Here is a 16,670-nt window from a genome sequence, read left to right as displayed (position 1 = left end):
GCATTATTAGTGCATTTCTTGACGTCTCTATAACTGAATCGAGCGTTTTTCTTTCACGTAGATCTCGCTTTATATATCTGCAATAGCCTACCACACTCACACTAGTTATTCTGCCGGTTTACACCTCCGGCAAACAGGTTCTTCTTCATCATTATCACCATCACTGCAACCATCATAATCACCATCATCATCGTCATTGCACTTATAAGCCAACATGCGTCTCCCCGCAGGCCGGCTGGACCCGAAGAATGGATGCTCTGGCGTCACACTAGACATTTCTTCCCTACGTTGTCCCCAGAATTATGTGTTTATCATTCGTGTGTTCCCTATGACGCTGCGAAGTACCTGGCGCGTCACGTGAGCATGAGAACATGGCCGGCGTGCTTGATGGAAGATCGGGGTGATCACACGAGAACTGAGATCTACGACAGAACTTGCGAATAGTTGCGATGCTCAGATGAGCGGGTCAACGTAAGTGCGTCAGCCATCGCTGCGTGTTTTAGAGTAAACACTTTACTCAAACCAAGAACATCTGAGATCACCACAAGAAACATGTGGAGGGGTGACAAATAGGCGGTGAAGGACCTTCGCTGGAAAGTGGTTCGAGACCGAAAGAATCGCACCGTGACCACCCACAAGTTGCTGACTACGTGAATGTGTCATTATTATTTATATTTTTTAAAATATGAAATTGTGTAAAATTATATTGTATAATGTTCGCTAGTTTATTTTCTGATTTGATCCTCGTCGTTTCTGTAGTCATCATCAGAATACGTGAAGCTATACCAATGAAATTCCACGCGGTTTCCTCTGGCAGACAGCCTCGCTGTTAGCGAAAAAAAAAATATTTGTTTTAGTGCGGAGATGGAACCCATGGCACCGCCGCGCTTTCTAGCCTAGCTGCACACTCTTTTCTCATCTGTACTTTGACGATTTAGTCTTCGTAACAATGTTCATGTAGAAAATTAAAACGAGAGGAACGATTGTTGATTCTCGTGCTAAGGTCGACGAAGAAGAAGCAGTCTACAGGGCGTTGGTGGTGGAGTCTGAGCGTCAAGAACAACAACCACATCAGAAGGGAGAACAAGACTCAACAAGTACAAGAGTAAGCTAGAAACATCGGCTGGCGTCCCTGGTGAGTGCCAAGTGCGTGCGTGTTCCCGAAAGGCTCGAACCGCTGAACTAAGGGGAATGGCGAGTGCAAGCTAAATCCGATGGCATCTTCGGATGCTCTCTGTGATCTCCGCGAATGCGAGCCGGCCGATCTCTGAAGCCACTATTCCACCAAGTCTAGATCTCTTGCGTCAACCGAGCTGCGAGCTCGTTTGTCTCACGTCACGAGGCAAATTATACGTAAATTCTGAGCACTTGCACTAACAAGGCATGCCTTTTAACTTATAACATTCTACCTTATGGCACATTCGAATGCTCCTTTTTCGGGCACTCCTGCGAACAATCAGTGGTCCTTTAAAAATATAACTAAGCTTTATCATGGCAATAATACTATTATGGCGCGTTTCGACAGTGTTAGCAAGTCCGGAATAATGTGACAATAAAGTCATTTGCCTCCGTAGTACAGCTTAATCGTCGTTTTACACAACCATGCAAACGCTTTGGAAGCGCTCTCAAAGGTCCGGTCTAACCTGCCGTTACTGTGCACAGTTCTGTAATATACCCATCTGCTTGCTGGTCTCAACGTCGTTTTCACAGCAGCACGAAAAGCTCACTCTATTCTTTCGCTCTGGGGGATCGCGTGGTGGCCGTCGGAACCGAAACAAAGCAGAAACTCTGAGCGCCCAGCTCTGTGTCCCCATTGTAACGCCAGGTATACCCGCGGTGCAATCTGCAGCGAATCCCTGCCGATAGCCGGAGTACAACGCACGATGCAATAGCGTAGAGTGAACGATGGCAAAATTGCATGGACCGCGATCTAGACGGGAATACCTGATGCGTACGTGAGAGTGTGAGGGAGATAATGCTTGACGTCACATTCAAACACCGCTTCCAAACAGCCTTTGCGGCTATGACAAGCCGGACGGCTCAAAAAGAACATCTGGGGAACGATCCAGTTAATGCACCATTTTAAGAGTAAATAGTTGGTATAGCTTACATTTAACGCGTCAACACGCATGATCGCTTTCGGAAGAGCTACCCATCTGTCCTTCCAGGTTCAATGGAAAGCGGTGAAGCCCCAAGAAACTTTACGATGACAACTGGTCGGTCAGATTCGTTGAATCTGTGCGACGTCGGGTTGGCAGACATCGAAGGAATAAAGGGCTTCTTCTCGGGCCATGCCGTTGACCACGCGGCACCTTGCACTGCAACCGAGGACCGAGCGTGTCACATCGTTCGACACCTCAGTGTGTGGAACGAAGTGCTCTCGCAGGCCAAGCTAGAACTGAGAGAAACCCCGCGAACGCGCAGCGGGCTGACCGTAGCGAGCATCGACTGTCCGTACATGAGGGACCACTCGCTGGACACACTGCACCGGGTCGCCACGCTGCTGCACTGCCTCGTCAAGAAGCATCACTGCGTGACGCATGTGGACGTCACGATGGGCAGGCTCAACTTGTACGACGAGCTCCTGTGCGACGCCCTCCGTGGAAACGAATTCGTCGAGTCGCTCAAGTTGCGGGACTCGTTCAGCCGGGGCCTCGGCCCCCACAGTAACTTCTGCGCGGTCGTCCCGACCCTGCCAAACTTGAAGCACTTCGAGTGCACCAGTGATGCGGAGTGCCGGCGGTGTTTTCTGGACGCGCTGACGTCCCTCCTGTTGACGACGAGGTCGCTCACGTCTCTCCATGTTCCCAATGTAATCATGAAATGCAGGGCAACAAAGGCGTTCTTGACTGCGATCATGGCGTGCTCAACCCTAAGGGAGCTATCGATGAACATTGCATTCCAGCTCTACGTCGAGGAAGAAATGTGTGCTACTTTCGCGGAGTACCTGACGAGTTCGACTGCCTTAACGATGCTGACCTTTGTGGGAGACGGCTCCGTTTACAGCACAAAGATGCAGTTGATACTACGAGGACTCGATAAAAACAGGACGATCACCAGACTAGACTTCGGGGCAGCGTCCCTTTCGGAGCGCTGTTTGGAAGCCGTACACAACATTTTTGCAAGAAATACGACGCTGCGCAGTATTCACATTGTGGCCATCCGTCATGACCTCTACAGGTTTTACCCACAGAGGGTTCCCTTCATGTGGGATGTGTGGTTGACATCCCTCACAGAGAATGAGACGCTTCAAGAACTTACACTGCCATTCAGCATCTGGAGGCCACAGACGTGGGCTCGGTTCTTTAGAGCACTTTCGACGAAGCACAGTCTAAAGCATGTGATCATAAACGGGGTCGTCAAGGATGCCATCGCCTTGCAGCAAGTCTGCGAGTCCTTACGAGAAAGTGGCGCAGAGGAGAAGGTCGTTTTTGGACCAGGGCTGGGGGCTTCCTGCTATCGGCACAATTTGCATTTACTCAGGTACCATTGTTTCCGCGACGTCATCGCCTCGCAGGCTGATGACGGAGCCGATGCTCGGCCGCTTGGCAGGCTTCTGCACCAGCTGTGTTCGCTGAACCACGTGACATCGCTGACTGTGACTGTTGATCCTGGTACGTACAGGGAGGACCTGTCGTCTGCTCTGGCAGACTATGTTGGAACAACCAGCACGCTCAAGAAACTGCGGCTGATCTCGGTGTCTGTTGCCGACCCGGCGAATGAAACTGACCTAGCTTGGACGGCCGTGGTAGAGTCGTTGTCAAGGAACAGCAGCTTAGCAGAGCTGTACGTGAGCGCCACATGCATGCCTGAGGACGACTCTGGGCGCATGGCTGACGTGGTCAAGCACAGCGAAAACATGCGAAGGTTCTCCCTCTCGGTACAAAAGGTCTGGCACTCTGCGGCGTTCGTGAGTCGCTTGTCCAACGGCATATGTCGCAACTACAGCCTCATAAAAGTTGAATTTCCTGGTTCCATGAACAAGGACTCGTTTGCTGTCTGGGACACGGCGCGGAGGAACTCCCGCCTGGTGGCCAGTGCTTCGCAATTCCTCGCAGGAGCTAATCCTGACAGGTATTGTACCAATAATTAAGTACCAATGCAACGGCAAGTACCAATAATGCAACTGCAGTACTCCGACACAAATAGTCGCAAGGCTCGTGTCGGGTGAAGAATAACGCGTGCTCTTATTGGTTTCTTGAATTTTTATCATTTCCTTGAGACCTGCCGTTTAACGCTGCCATTGAAATGCCCGAAAAGTCCCGCCGTTCTTATTAAGACCACTCGTTGGCTTATCCACTGTCGCTTATATAGCATTCGCTATTAGCCGGCGGAACAGCTCCTTAGAAACAAATGAGGACAGCCTCTTCAAACAGCCCTAACGAGGTCGCGACCTCATCTTCCATTGGGTCAAAGAGAGCCGACGTTAGCTCAGAAAGTGCTCCAGGAAGTGATGCGTTTGCCATTTTTTGAAACATAACGCCTCAATGTATCCACTAGATGAGTACGTGTACTTTCGATTTTTAATTGTCCTGTCTTATACTGAACACAACATTTCGTCACGAACCTTGCAGAGTAGCTATTCCAACAACTTCCTTCGTACGAATGCATCGGTTCGTCCACGCTTTAAGACGTTATCCCTGCTATTGTATCGCAGTGAAATCTTTTCTTGCGATTAGTGACTTCGACATGATGTAAAACTGTCCCGGCACGTATCGCGTTTTCCACAGGACCACTGCGGCGGCGCTGGAGCGGGTCTTGCGGCACCGAGCTCTTCTGGAGGAACTTGCCGAAGTGCAGTCCATCAGCAAGGAGGAGGCAGCGGCCGCTCTCCGAGACGAAGTCAGGTCCTTCGAAGGCTTGCACGATTTCATGCGACTCGCAGGAGTCGTCAAGGAAAGGGTCACGTGTCATCGACGGGAAGACGGGCGCACGCAGCTCGACGACCTCGACGAGCACTGCTGGATCGCGATCCGGCGCTGCCTCGCGCTTGGTGACGTCGTGGACGAATGCGCCCAATCAGAGCCGAACCGCGTGTGACGTAAGCACGATGCTGCCCGCCATTGTATTTTGTCTCAGAGACATACCATCTGCCCAGACCGGCAGTCAAGAAGAAAACGAAAAGAAATCGCATATACCACGCGTGTTCGTCGTTATTTGCAGGCGCCATCCACCGCAAGATGCCGTAACCCCAAAGCAAATAAAGCACTCCAAAAAAGAAGTTCATGAATGCAATCTAACAAAACACACAAACACATACTATTGTGGTTCTGGTGTGGCTGAAAGGCAAATTTGGTGACACCGCTTCTGAAAGAGCACGCGGACGGGCCTCGACTTGAAACTTCGCGCTGGACAAACGGGGACAAAGAAAGATGGACAAGGACTAGCGCAAAGTATGACGATGAATCGATTCCAAGTAGGCCGGCTCGCATGTGAGGCCTCGTACACTTACAGTCACGTGAGTCGTAGATGAAGTTTCGCTGACCAGAAGACGCGAGTAGCTCGCAACCCTTAAGAGTACAGGTCATGTGACACCGGAGTTGGGCTATCTAACGTATATATACGTATATGTACCGTATATATATATAACGTAATATGTTAGAATATTTCCGAGCCCGGAGAATGAGCATAATTCAACATTTTCTCGCGGCTTCCCCGCAGAGTGTGAAATGTACGTCAGGAATGCGATGATTGTACGACGAAGTATCAACTCTGCCTTTCTGTTGATATACCTCTGAATGCAGGCTGCGACGAAATTTAGATTTTACTCCGATCCCGGGTTCTGAAAACGGTGTGTTCCGAAAGGCGCAAGTAGTTACCGCCAAAAGTGGTGCTTCGGCGGCAGACGTACACTGCATGTATTGGTGCGCAAAGTCATTAGTGTGCCCCTGTAATATACGAAAGGCAGTGCTGAAAAACAATCTCGGTGCTACCAATGTAGGCAAACCGGACGCCGACGTGAATGCCGAAAAAAAGAATCCCCGTGTGATTAGCCGCAACGCGAACATCGTGTATACAGTTTTTCGCTGTGACATTCTGAAGTCATTTCATCAAAATTCATTTCTCAAACGGCGCAAAAGAGACGAAAGACACGGGCAAGAGCGATCAGTGCAGGGCATGGACGGACAAAGTGACATTTTTATTGGAAAATACAGCTAATGGAAGCAAAAAGTTCAGCAGTATGTTACACTCCTGTAACATGTGAAGGCGAAGGCCTGCTGCTCACTTGGTAAACTTGGCATCGTCGTGTTGCTGCTTTCGCGGTTCGGCTTTTTCGGCTCGTTTTCGTACGCTTCGCCGCGGCTTAGCGCGCTCGTATAGCGGGGTCAGACTCGCGCCGACGACCTTTCTCTTCGACTTTACGTTGCAACCTCTCAGCAGGGGATTGAAACACGTGCTGTTCTGTGTGTTGTTTGGCTGATTTTAATAAATGTGTACACTGTTCGCTTCACTTTTCTGAGCGCTTGCTGCCTCAGCCTTACGGGGGTATCAGCCGTCGCATTTTTTCCCTGCTTACGGGGGTATTTCCCTGCTTACGGGGGTATATATGACCCATTGAGGTCACGTGTTTTTTTTTTTGTGCCACTCGAATAGACGACGCTTTTCTGTGCGTTGTATGCGTGATTACAATGTATACGCACTGTACGCCTCACTTTGCCGAGTGCTTGTAGCCTCTGCGTTACGTGATGGATAAGACATTGAATTTTTTGCTTCCTTAGGGAAGTATGAGCCATTGCTGATGATGACAATTTTTCTACCATTACACCGGACGACGCATTGAATATTCAACCTCATCGGGGGTATGAGCCATTTAAAGCTTCCACCTTAAAATAGAGTTTCAGAATAGGGTCCCCAAACGTTTGGGGCCCCAAAGAAATAGCGTCGAAGGCACTGCGCATGCTCGAGACGCAAATTGCCTTTGGCTTTCGCGCTTGGCACGTTATTTCACTGATTTTAGCTGAAGTCCCAAAAGCTGCCCCAAAAGCTTTGCGTCAACAAACCTGGCGGCAACCACCTAAGGGACGGCTCTAACCTAGCACCATAGTGCGCTCGATTCGTGGTAACGCGTGAAGTTTGCAAGCTAGGAGCAATGACTGCGCTTATCGCTTTCTCTCAACTACCGTATCTTATGAAGATTGATTCATTATAGTCGAATACAACTTTAAAAAACAGCAGTTGGCAACCGGGGCACACGAACCACGTCGCGTTGTGTCACTCAGCTAACCAATCACAGGAGCAAACAAAGCCGTCATGTGACGTTTTTAAAATGGCGACGTATTTGATACCACGATTCAAAGACGGGACAAAAGAAGACACAAAGGGACACACACAGCGCTGTGTGTGTCCCTTTGTGTCGTCTTTTGTCCCGTCTTTCAATCGCGCTACCATAACCCCCTTGAAGATGCATTACCAACAAGCCCAAATTGCAACCCTCGCCAACTGTATTTGATACCTCCAGAGCGTCTACTCTTCTTGAATAGTCTTTTCATCGGCGGAAGCGATGAGCTGTGCAACAGACACCGACAAACTGTATTGGGTCTGAGCATTTTACTCTTCTAAATCCGCGGTACAATTAGTTTCACTGCTTGGGCCCATTTTACTCATGAAACTTCAATGCCAACTGAAGTTTCACTTCAGTTGGCATTGACTTCTGGTTACAGACGGCGTTGATTTCAAATTCAATTTCATGGTCATGGCTCGTACGCCTTACACGGCTCAACTTGCCTGGTGAAGGCACGTAAACTTGGTTACTCAATACTATGCGCAACTATTTGCTTGCTGGTAGTGCAATAACCTCTAAATTGGAATTAAACGCAGAAACACGAATGGTCAATGTTAATCTCACAACAAAATGGTATATTTAATTATTTATAATAGTTTTTCTTTGACGCCATAGCGGCACTGAAAGCACAAAAAGCTATGCGCTAGCGCAAAGCTACAGTGTACTATAGTCGGATACAACTGAAGTCTGCAGTGAAGCCCTGCCCACGCCCTCATAACCGCCAGCCACTGTTGCTCGGCGAGACTGCAAATAGTTCATATTTGAAACTTTCCCCATTGCATAAATAAGGCGCGAGCCACAAAAATATATCAGCGCGTAATTTTGTACGTTTTCATTCGTATAGTATAGTGGAACGGTGAAAGCCTAATTCTTTATTGAAAAGAAATAAACGTATGCTTTGCTGCATCTATTCTCAAGTTTCACTTCAGTTGGCAGTGCAATTTAATGACTAAAACGGGGTCAGCAGTGAAATTAACTGCACCGCGGACTTTTGAAGATTGAAATGGTCAGACTCTATGAACTTTGTCCATGTCTGTTGCACACCTCCTCGCTTGCCCCGACGAAAACTTTTCAATAGCAGACGCTCCAGGTATCAAGTACGACGCCATCTTGAAATGGTCTCATGATGATTTTATTTGCTTCTGTGATTCGCTAGATGCTGGAGCCGATCGGATAACGATTAGACGATGCGCTGCGGTCACTCTGTTCGCGTATTCTGCTGCAGAGTGACACAATGTCGCAGCTCGACGTGTCGCCAGTCGCTAGATATGCAGCCCACAACGTAACCAGAAAACTGTGCTCGCGAAAAGAAAGCTCGAGATCAGGATTGACCGGCGCAGCTCACGTCAACACGGAGAACGTTGCAACGCAAGCAGACGACACTTGCTGTGTGTCGCAAGTGTTCGAGCGTAGCGGTAAATTGTCGTTGTGTATGCTCTTTCTGTTACATTTTATAGAAACAAGTTTACAAGCATTGCAACTATTACGAAGAATATTCGTTGATCGTAAAGCTGGAAAAAATTAGCGGTGACGCCACCTAGGGAGCCAATCGGGTAGCTCCCCAAACCAATGCTTTCCCTAAAGTGACACCAGCTGGGCTGAAAACTCGGGAGAGTGGCATCACTGCGATCGGTAGCGATTCACATCTTTAAAACCACATAATAAATTACACGCTTTACGAGGACTGCCTAAATGCATTCCTTAATGATCAGAAAGACCTACCCTAATGACTCAGTAGCACTGTCCAGAATCGTCAAAATCATTCCAGGGTCCCTTTAATTTTATTTTCATCAGCATTTCTCCTACTCCTGTCACTAATTATTTTAATTTTCTTATGCTTCGACTCTGTTAATAGAGCGGTCTTCTTCGTTGTTCTTTTAATCGCTACTCAATACTTTGGAATAGGTTTGTATCGCTTTTCAGTTATGCACTATTAGTGCATTTCCTGACGTCTGTATAACTGAATCGAGCCTTTTTTCTTTCATGTAAATCAGTCTTAGATCTCGCTTTATATATCTGCAGTAGCCTACAACTCATTCGACTAGCTTCCAACTCACAACAGTTATTCTGCCGGTTTACACCTCCGGCAAACAGGTTCTTCTTCATCATTATCACCATCACTGCAAACATCATTATCATCATCATCATCACCATCATAGCACTTATAAGCCAACATGCGTCTCCCCGCAGGCCCGCTGGACCCGAAGAATGGATGCTCTGGCGTCACACTATACATTTCTTCCCTACGTTGTCCCCAGAATTATGTGTTTATCATTCGTGTGTTCCCTATGACGCCGCGAAGTACCTGGCGCGTCACGTGGGCATGAGAACATGGCCGGGCGTGCTTGATGGAAGATAGGGAAGATAAAACGAGAATTTAGATTTACGATGGAACTTGCGAATAGTTGCGATCAGCTCAGACGAGCGGGTCAACGTAAGTGCTCCAACCATCGCTGCGTGTTTTGGAGTAAACACTTTACTCAAACCAAGAACATCTGAGATCACCACAAGAAACATGTGGAGGGATGACAAATGCGGCAGTGAAGGCCTTTCGTTGGAAAGTGGTTCGAGACCGAAAGGGTCGCATCGTGACCACCCACAAGTTGCTGACTACGTGAATTTGTCATTATAAATTATATTTTTAAAAATATACAATTGTGTAAAATTATATTGTATAATATTCGTTGGTTAATTTTGTGATTTCATCCTCGTCGTTTCTGTAGTCATCATCAGAATACGTGAAGGTATACCAATGGAAATCCACGCGGTTTCCTCTGGCAGACGGCCTGGCTGTTAGCGAAAAAAAAAATTTGTTTTAGTGCGGAGATGGAACCCATGGCACCACCGCGCTATTTAGCCTAGCTGCACACTCTTTCCTCATCTGTACTTTGACGATTTAGTCTTCATAACAATATTCATGTGGAAAATTAAAACGAGAAGCACGATTACTGATTCTCGTGCTAAGGTCGACGAAGAAGAAGTAGTCTACAGGGCGTTGGTGGTGGAGTCTGAGCGTCAAGAACAACAGTCACGGCAGAAGCGATAACAAGACTCAACAAGTACAAGAGTAAGCTAGAAACATCGACTGGCGTCTCTGGTGAGTGCCACACCCGTGTATGTTCGTGAAAGGCTCGAAGCGCTGAACAAAGGGGGAATGGCGAGTGTAAGCAAAATCCGATGGAGTCTTCGGATGGTCTCTGTGATCCCCGCGAAAGCGAGCCAGCCGATTTCTGAGGCCACTATGCCACCAAGTCTAGATCTCTTGCGTCAACCGAGCTGCGAGCTCATTCGCCTCATCACGAGGCAAGTCATACGTAAATTCTGAGCACTTGCACTGACAAGGCATATCATTTAACCTATACCATTCTACCTTATGGCACATTCGAATGCTCCTTTTTCGGGCAGCCCTGCGAACAATCAGTGGTCCATTAAATAGGTAAGCATTGTCGTGGCAATAAAACTATCATGGCGCGTTACGATAGTGTTAACAGCCACGTCAATAATGTGACTATAAAGTCATTAGCGTCTGTAGTTCAGCTTCACTGTCATTTTACGCGACCATGGAAACGCTTTGGAAGCGCTCTCAAAGGTCTGGTCTAATCTGCCATTAATGTGCAGAATTGTCTGCTAGACTCATTTGCTGGTTGGTCTCAACGTCGTTTTAATAGCCGCACGAGAAGCTTACGCTATTCTTTCGCTCTGGGGGATCGTGAGGTCGCCATCGGCGACAAAATAAAGCACAAGCTCTGAGTGCCTAGCTCTGTGTCACCAGTGTAAGGCTAGCTACCCGCGGTGCAGTCTGCAGTGAATGCCTGCCAATAGTCGGAGCACAAAACACGATGCACTAGCGTAGAGTGAACGATGACAAAATAGCATGGACCGCGAACTGGACGGGAATACCTGCCGCGTACGTGAGAAGGTGAGGGAGAGAATGCTTCACGTCAGATTCAAACATCGCTTCCCAACAGCCTTAGTGGCTAAGACAAGCCGGACGGCGAAGAAGAAAGTCCGGGGAACGAACCAATTAATGCACCACTTTATTGGTAAATAGCTGGAATAGCTTAAATATCATGCGTCAAGACGCATTATCGCTTTGAAGGCATGCGCATGATCGATTTTGGAAGAGCTACCCATCTGTCCTTCCAGGTACAATGGCAAGCGGTGACCCAAGGAAGTTCCCGGTAACGAGTGGTCGGGCAGACTCGTTGAATCTGGGCGACGTCGTCTTGGCAGACATCCAAGGAATAAAGGGCTTCTTCTCGGGCGAAGCTATTGACCACACGTCACCTTGCACTGCGACCGAGGACCGAGCGTGCCATATCGTTCGACACCTCAGTGTGTGGAACGAAGTGCTCTCGCAGGCCAAGCTCGAACTAAGAGAAACCCCGCGTACTCGCAGCGGGCTGACCGTGGCGAGCATTGACTGCCCGTACATGAGGGACCACTCGCTGGACACACTGCACCGGGTCGCCACGCTGCTGCACTGCCTCGTCAAGAAGCATCACTGCGTGACGCATTTCGACGTCACGATGGGCTGGCTCAACTTGTACGACGAGCTCCTGTGCGACGCCCTCCGCGGAAACCAATTCGTCGAGTCGCTCAAGTTGCGGGACTCGTACGGCCGGGGCATCGGTCCTGACCGTATCTTCTGCGCGGTCGTGCCGACCCTGCCGAACTTGAAGCACTTCGAGTTCACCAGTAATGCGGAGTGCCGGTGCTCTTTTCTGGATAAACTGACGTCCCTTTTGCTGACGACGAGGTCGCTCACGTCTCTCCATCTTCCTAATTTGTACATGAAACGTAAGGCAGCAGAGGCATTCTTGACTGCGATCTCGGCGTGCTCAACCCTGAAAGAACTCTCTTTGAACACTGCAGTAGTGGCCTCCTCTCAAGAAGGAATGTGTGCCACTTTCGCGGAGTACCTGAAGAGTTCGACTGCCTTAACGACGCTAAGCTTTGTGGGAGAGCACTCTTTTTACCGCACCTCTATGCAGTTGATACTGCGAGGACTCGTGGAAAACAAAACCATCACCAGACTGGACTTCAGGAAGGCGTTGGTGCTGGAGCACTGCGTCGAAGAAGTATCTAACATCTTTGCAAAGAATAAGACGCTGCGCAGTATTCACATTGTTCGTTGCCGTCTTCAACAGCACCACACAGGTGCTTTTGTTTGGGATGGCTGGCTGACGGCTCTCACGGAGAATGAGACGCTGCAAGAACTTACGCTGCCCTTGCACATCTGGCGACCCCAGAAGTGGGCTCTCTTCTTCAGAGCGCTTTCGGCGAAGGACAGTCTGAAGCACGTGGTCATTGATGGGGACTCCGCGAGCGCCGTAGTCCTGCAAGAAGTCTGCGAAGCCCTTCGAGAAAGTGGCGCCGAGGAGAAGGTCCTTTTCTGGCCACACTTGGGGGTTGCCTGCTATTGGTACGCTCTCCATTTACTCAGGTACCATTGTTTTCGCGACGTCATAGCCGGGCAGGATACCAGCGATGCTCCGCCGCTTGGCAGGCTCCTGCACCAGCTGTGTTCGCTGAACCACGTGACATCGCTGACTGTGATTATTGATGCTGGCAGACACAGTGAGAACCTGTCGTCTGCTCTCACAGACTATGTTGGAACAACCACCACGCTCAAGATACTGCGATTGATCTCGATGTCTCTCGCCTACTCGGCGAATGAAACTGACCTAGATTGGACGGCCGTGGTTGAGTCGTTTTCAAGGAACAGCAGCTTAGCAGAGCTGTACGTCAGCGCCACATGCATGTCTGAGGACGACTCTGAGTGCATGGCTGATGTCGTCAAGCACAGCGAAAACATACGAAGGTTCTCGGTTTCGGTACGAAGGGGCTGGAACTGGGCGGCGTTCATGAGTCGCTTGTCCGACGGCATATCTCGTAACTACAGCCTCCTAAGAGTCGATGTTCCTGGCTACATGAACAAGGACTCGTTTGCCATTTGGGACACGGCCCGGAGGAACTCCCGCCTGGTGGCCACTGCTTCGCAATTCCTCGCTGGAGCTAATCCTGACAAGTAAGTACCAGTAATGAAACTGCAGCACTTAGACACAAATACTCGCAAGACTCGTGTCGGGAACAATAGCGCGTGCTCTTATTCGTTTCTTGAATTTTGATCATTTCTTTTAGATGTGCCTTTAACCTAGCAATGTCCGAAAAAACCCGCCGTTCTTATTAAGACTGCTCGTTGGCTTATCCACTGTCGCTTATAGCATTCGCTTTCAGCCGGCATAGCAGCTGCTTCGAAAGAAATGTGAACAATCTCTTGAAACTGCCCTAATGAGGTCGCGACCTCATCCTCGGTTGGGCTAAAGGGATCTGAGATAAGCTAATCAAGTGCTTCAGGAAGTGATGCGTTTATTACTTTTTGAAGCATAACGCCTCAGCGTATCCACAAGATGGCGATATATATACCTTTCGATTTTTCATTATCTTGTCTTATCCTGAGCACAGCATTTCATTACGAACCCTACAGAGGAGCTACTCCAACAACTTCCTTCGTATGACTGCATCGGCTCTACCACGCCATAACACATGTTACCACTGCTATTGTATCGCGGTGAAACCTTTTCTTCAGTTTAGCGACTTCGACTAGATGTAAACGTGTCCCGGCACGTATCGCGTTTTCGACAGGACCACTGCGGCGGCGCTGGAGCGGGTCCTGCGGCACCGAGCTCTTCTGGAGGAACTTGCCGAAGTCCAGTCCATCAGCGAGGACGAGGCAGCGGCCGCTCTCCGAGACGAAGTCAGGTCCTTCGAAGGCTTGCACGATTTCATGCGACTCGCGGGAGTCGTCAAGGAGAGGGTCACGTGTCATCGACGGGAAGACGGGCGCACGCAGCTCGACGACCTCAACGAGCACTGCTGGATCGCGATCCGGCGCTGCCTCGCGCTTGGTGACGTCGTGGACGAATGCGGCCAATCAGAGCCGAACCGCGTGTGACGTAAGCACGATGCTGCCCGTCGTTGTATTTTGTCTCAGAGACATACCATCTGCTCAGACGGGCAGTCAAGAAGAAATAAAGAAGAGCGTGTTCGTCGTTATTTGCAGGAGCAATCCACCGCGAAATGCCGTAACTCAAAAGCAAGAAAAGCAGACCGAAAGAGAAGTTCATGAATGCAATCTAACAAAACACATAAACACGCACTATTCTGCTTCTGGTGTGGCTAAAAGGCAAATTAGGTGACACTACCTCTGATAGAGCACGCGGACGGGCCTCGTCCTGAAACTTCACGCTGGACAAACGGGGACAAAGAAAGATGCACAAGGACTAGCGCAAAGTTTGACGATGAATCGATTCCAAGTGGGCCGGCTCGCAGTGGAGCCTCGTCCACTTACAGTCGCGGGAGTCGTAGATGAAGTTTCGCTGACCAGAAGACGCGTGTAGCTCGTAACCCTTAACCGCACAGGTCATGTGACACTGGCGTTGGGCTATCTAACGTATGTAGACGTATATATACCGTATATGTATAACGTAATATGTCAGAATATTTCCGAGCCCGGAAAATGAGCATAACTCAACATTTTCTCACGACTTCACCGCCCAGTCTGAAATGCGTGTCAGGAATGCGATGATTGTACAGCGAAGTACCAACTCTACCTTTCGGTACGGACCTCTGACTGCAGGCTGCGATGAAATTTAGATTCAACTTCGATCCCGTGTTCAGAAAACTGTATTCCGAAAGGCACAAGTAGTTACCGCCAAGAGTGGTGCTTCAGCGGCAGACGTACACAGCATGTATTGGTGCGCAAAGTCATTAGTGCGCCCCTGTAATATACCAAAGGGAGTGCTCAAAAACAATCTCGGTGCTAACCATGTAGGCAAACCAGACGCCGACGCGAATGCCGAAAAAAAGAATCCCCGTGTGATTAGCCGCAACGCGAACATCGTTTGTACAGTTTCTCGCTGTGACATTATGATATTTCATCAAAATTCATTTCTCAAACGGCGCAAAAGGGACGAAAGATACGGGCAAGAGCGATCAGTACAGGGCGTGGACGGACAAAGTGAAATTTTTATTGGAAAAAACAGCAAATGGGAACAAAAAGTTCAGCAGTATGTTAAACTCCTGTAGCATGTGACAGTGAAGGCCTGCTACACACTTGGTAGGCTTTGCATCGCTGTGTTGCTGCTTTCACAGCTCGGCTTCTTCGGCTCGTTTTCCGACGCTTCGCTGCGGCTCAGCGCGCTCGTATAGCGGGGTCAGACTCGCGCCGACGACCTTTCTCTTCGACTTTCCGTTGCATCCTCTAAGCAGGGCATTGAAACGTGTGCGGTTGTGTGTGTTGTGTGGGTGATTTGAATGAATGTGTGCACTGTTGGCTTCACTTTTCTGAGCGCTTGCTGCCTCAGCCTTACGGGGGTATGAGCCGTCGCACTTTTTCACTGCTTGCGCAGGTATGAGCCATTGAGAAGGTCACGTTTCTTTTTTTGTGCGTGCCAATCGACTAGACGACGCTTTTCTGTGCGTTGTATGCGTGATTACAATGTATACGCACTGTACGCCTCACTTTGCCGAGTGCTTGTAGCCTCGGCATTACGAGAGGGATAAGACATTGCATTTTTTTTTGCTTGCTTAGGCGGATATGAGCCATTGCTGATGATGACACTTTTTCTACCATTACACCGGACGACGCGTTGAATATTCAAGCTCATCGGGGGTATGAGCCAATTAAAGCTTCCACCTTAAAAGGAAGTATTAGAATAGGGTCCCCAAACGTTTCGGGCGCGAAAGAAATAGCGTCGAAAGGCAGTGTACATGCTCGAGACTGAAACTGCGTTTGGCTTTCGCATCGGGCACATTATTTCACTGCTTTTAGCTGAAGCCCCAAAAGCTGCCCCAAAGGCTTTGCGTCAACAAACGTGGCGGCCTCCACCTAAGGGACGGCTCTAACCTAGCACCAAACTGGGCTCGATTCATGGTAACGCGTGAAGTTTGCAAGCTAGGACCAATGACTGCGGTTATCGCTTTCTCTCAACTAGCGCACATTATCAAGACTGATTCGTTATAGTCAGATACAACTTTAAAAACACAGCAGTTGGCAACCGAGGCACACGAACCGCGCGACGTTGTGTTACTCAGCTAACCAATCACAGGAGCAAAGTCGTCGTCATGAGAAGTTTTCAAAATGGCGTCGTACTTGATACCTCCAGAGGGTTTGCTGTTATTGAATAGTCTTTTCTTCGGCGGAAGCGGTGAGCTGTGCTGCAGACATCGAGAAAATGTGTGGAGTCTCAGCATTTCACTCTTCTGAAACCCGCGGCACAATTAATTTCACTGCTTGAGCCCGTTTCACTCATGAACCTTCGATGTCAACTGAAGTGCAACGTCAGTTGGCATTGACTTCTGGTTATAGACGGCGTTGATTTCA

The 16,670-nt window shown here is 49.0% G+C and overlaps 2 protein-coding genes across 2 annotated transcripts in view; both read left to right on the top strand.

Moving 5' to 3' along the window:
• LOC139049297 (uncharacterized) overlaps positions 1-5,534 on the top strand; it is a 384,277-nt gene extending 378,743 nt beyond the window's left edge. The window contains exons 11-12 of the mRNA XM_070524675.1: positions 2,169-4,074; positions 4,731-5,534. Coding sequence (XP_070380776.1) covers positions 2,169-4,074; positions 4,731-5,040 — 2,216 coding nt within the window. The 3' untranslated portion in view covers positions 5,041-5,534. The remainder of the gene's footprint in view (positions 1-2,168; positions 4,075-4,730) is intronic.
• A 4,723-nt stretch (positions 5,535-10,257) lies between these two features.
• LOC139048934 (uncharacterized) lies at positions 10,258-14,341 on the top strand. Its single transcript, XM_070523916.1, has 3 exons — positions 10,258-10,379; positions 11,429-13,313; positions 13,931-14,341. Exons 2-3 carry the CDS (start codon positions 11,434-11,436, stop codon positions 14,238-14,240), a joined length of 2,190 nt encoding a protein of 729 aa, XP_070380017.1. The 5' UTR covers positions 10,258-10,379; positions 11,429-11,433; the 3' UTR covers positions 14,241-14,341.
• Positions 14,342-16,670: the final 2,329 nt, after the last annotated feature.

The sequence above is a fragment of the Dermacentor albipictus genome, chromosome 8 (genome assembly GCF_038994185.2).
Source record: "Dermacentor albipictus isolate Rhodes 1998 colony chromosome 8, USDA_Dalb.pri_finalv2, whole genome shotgun sequence".
Classification (NCBI taxonomy): Eukaryota; Metazoa; Arthropoda; class Arachnida; order Ixodida; family Ixodidae; genus Dermacentor; species Dermacentor albipictus.
This window is presented reverse-complemented; position numbering and strand designations above follow the sequence as displayed.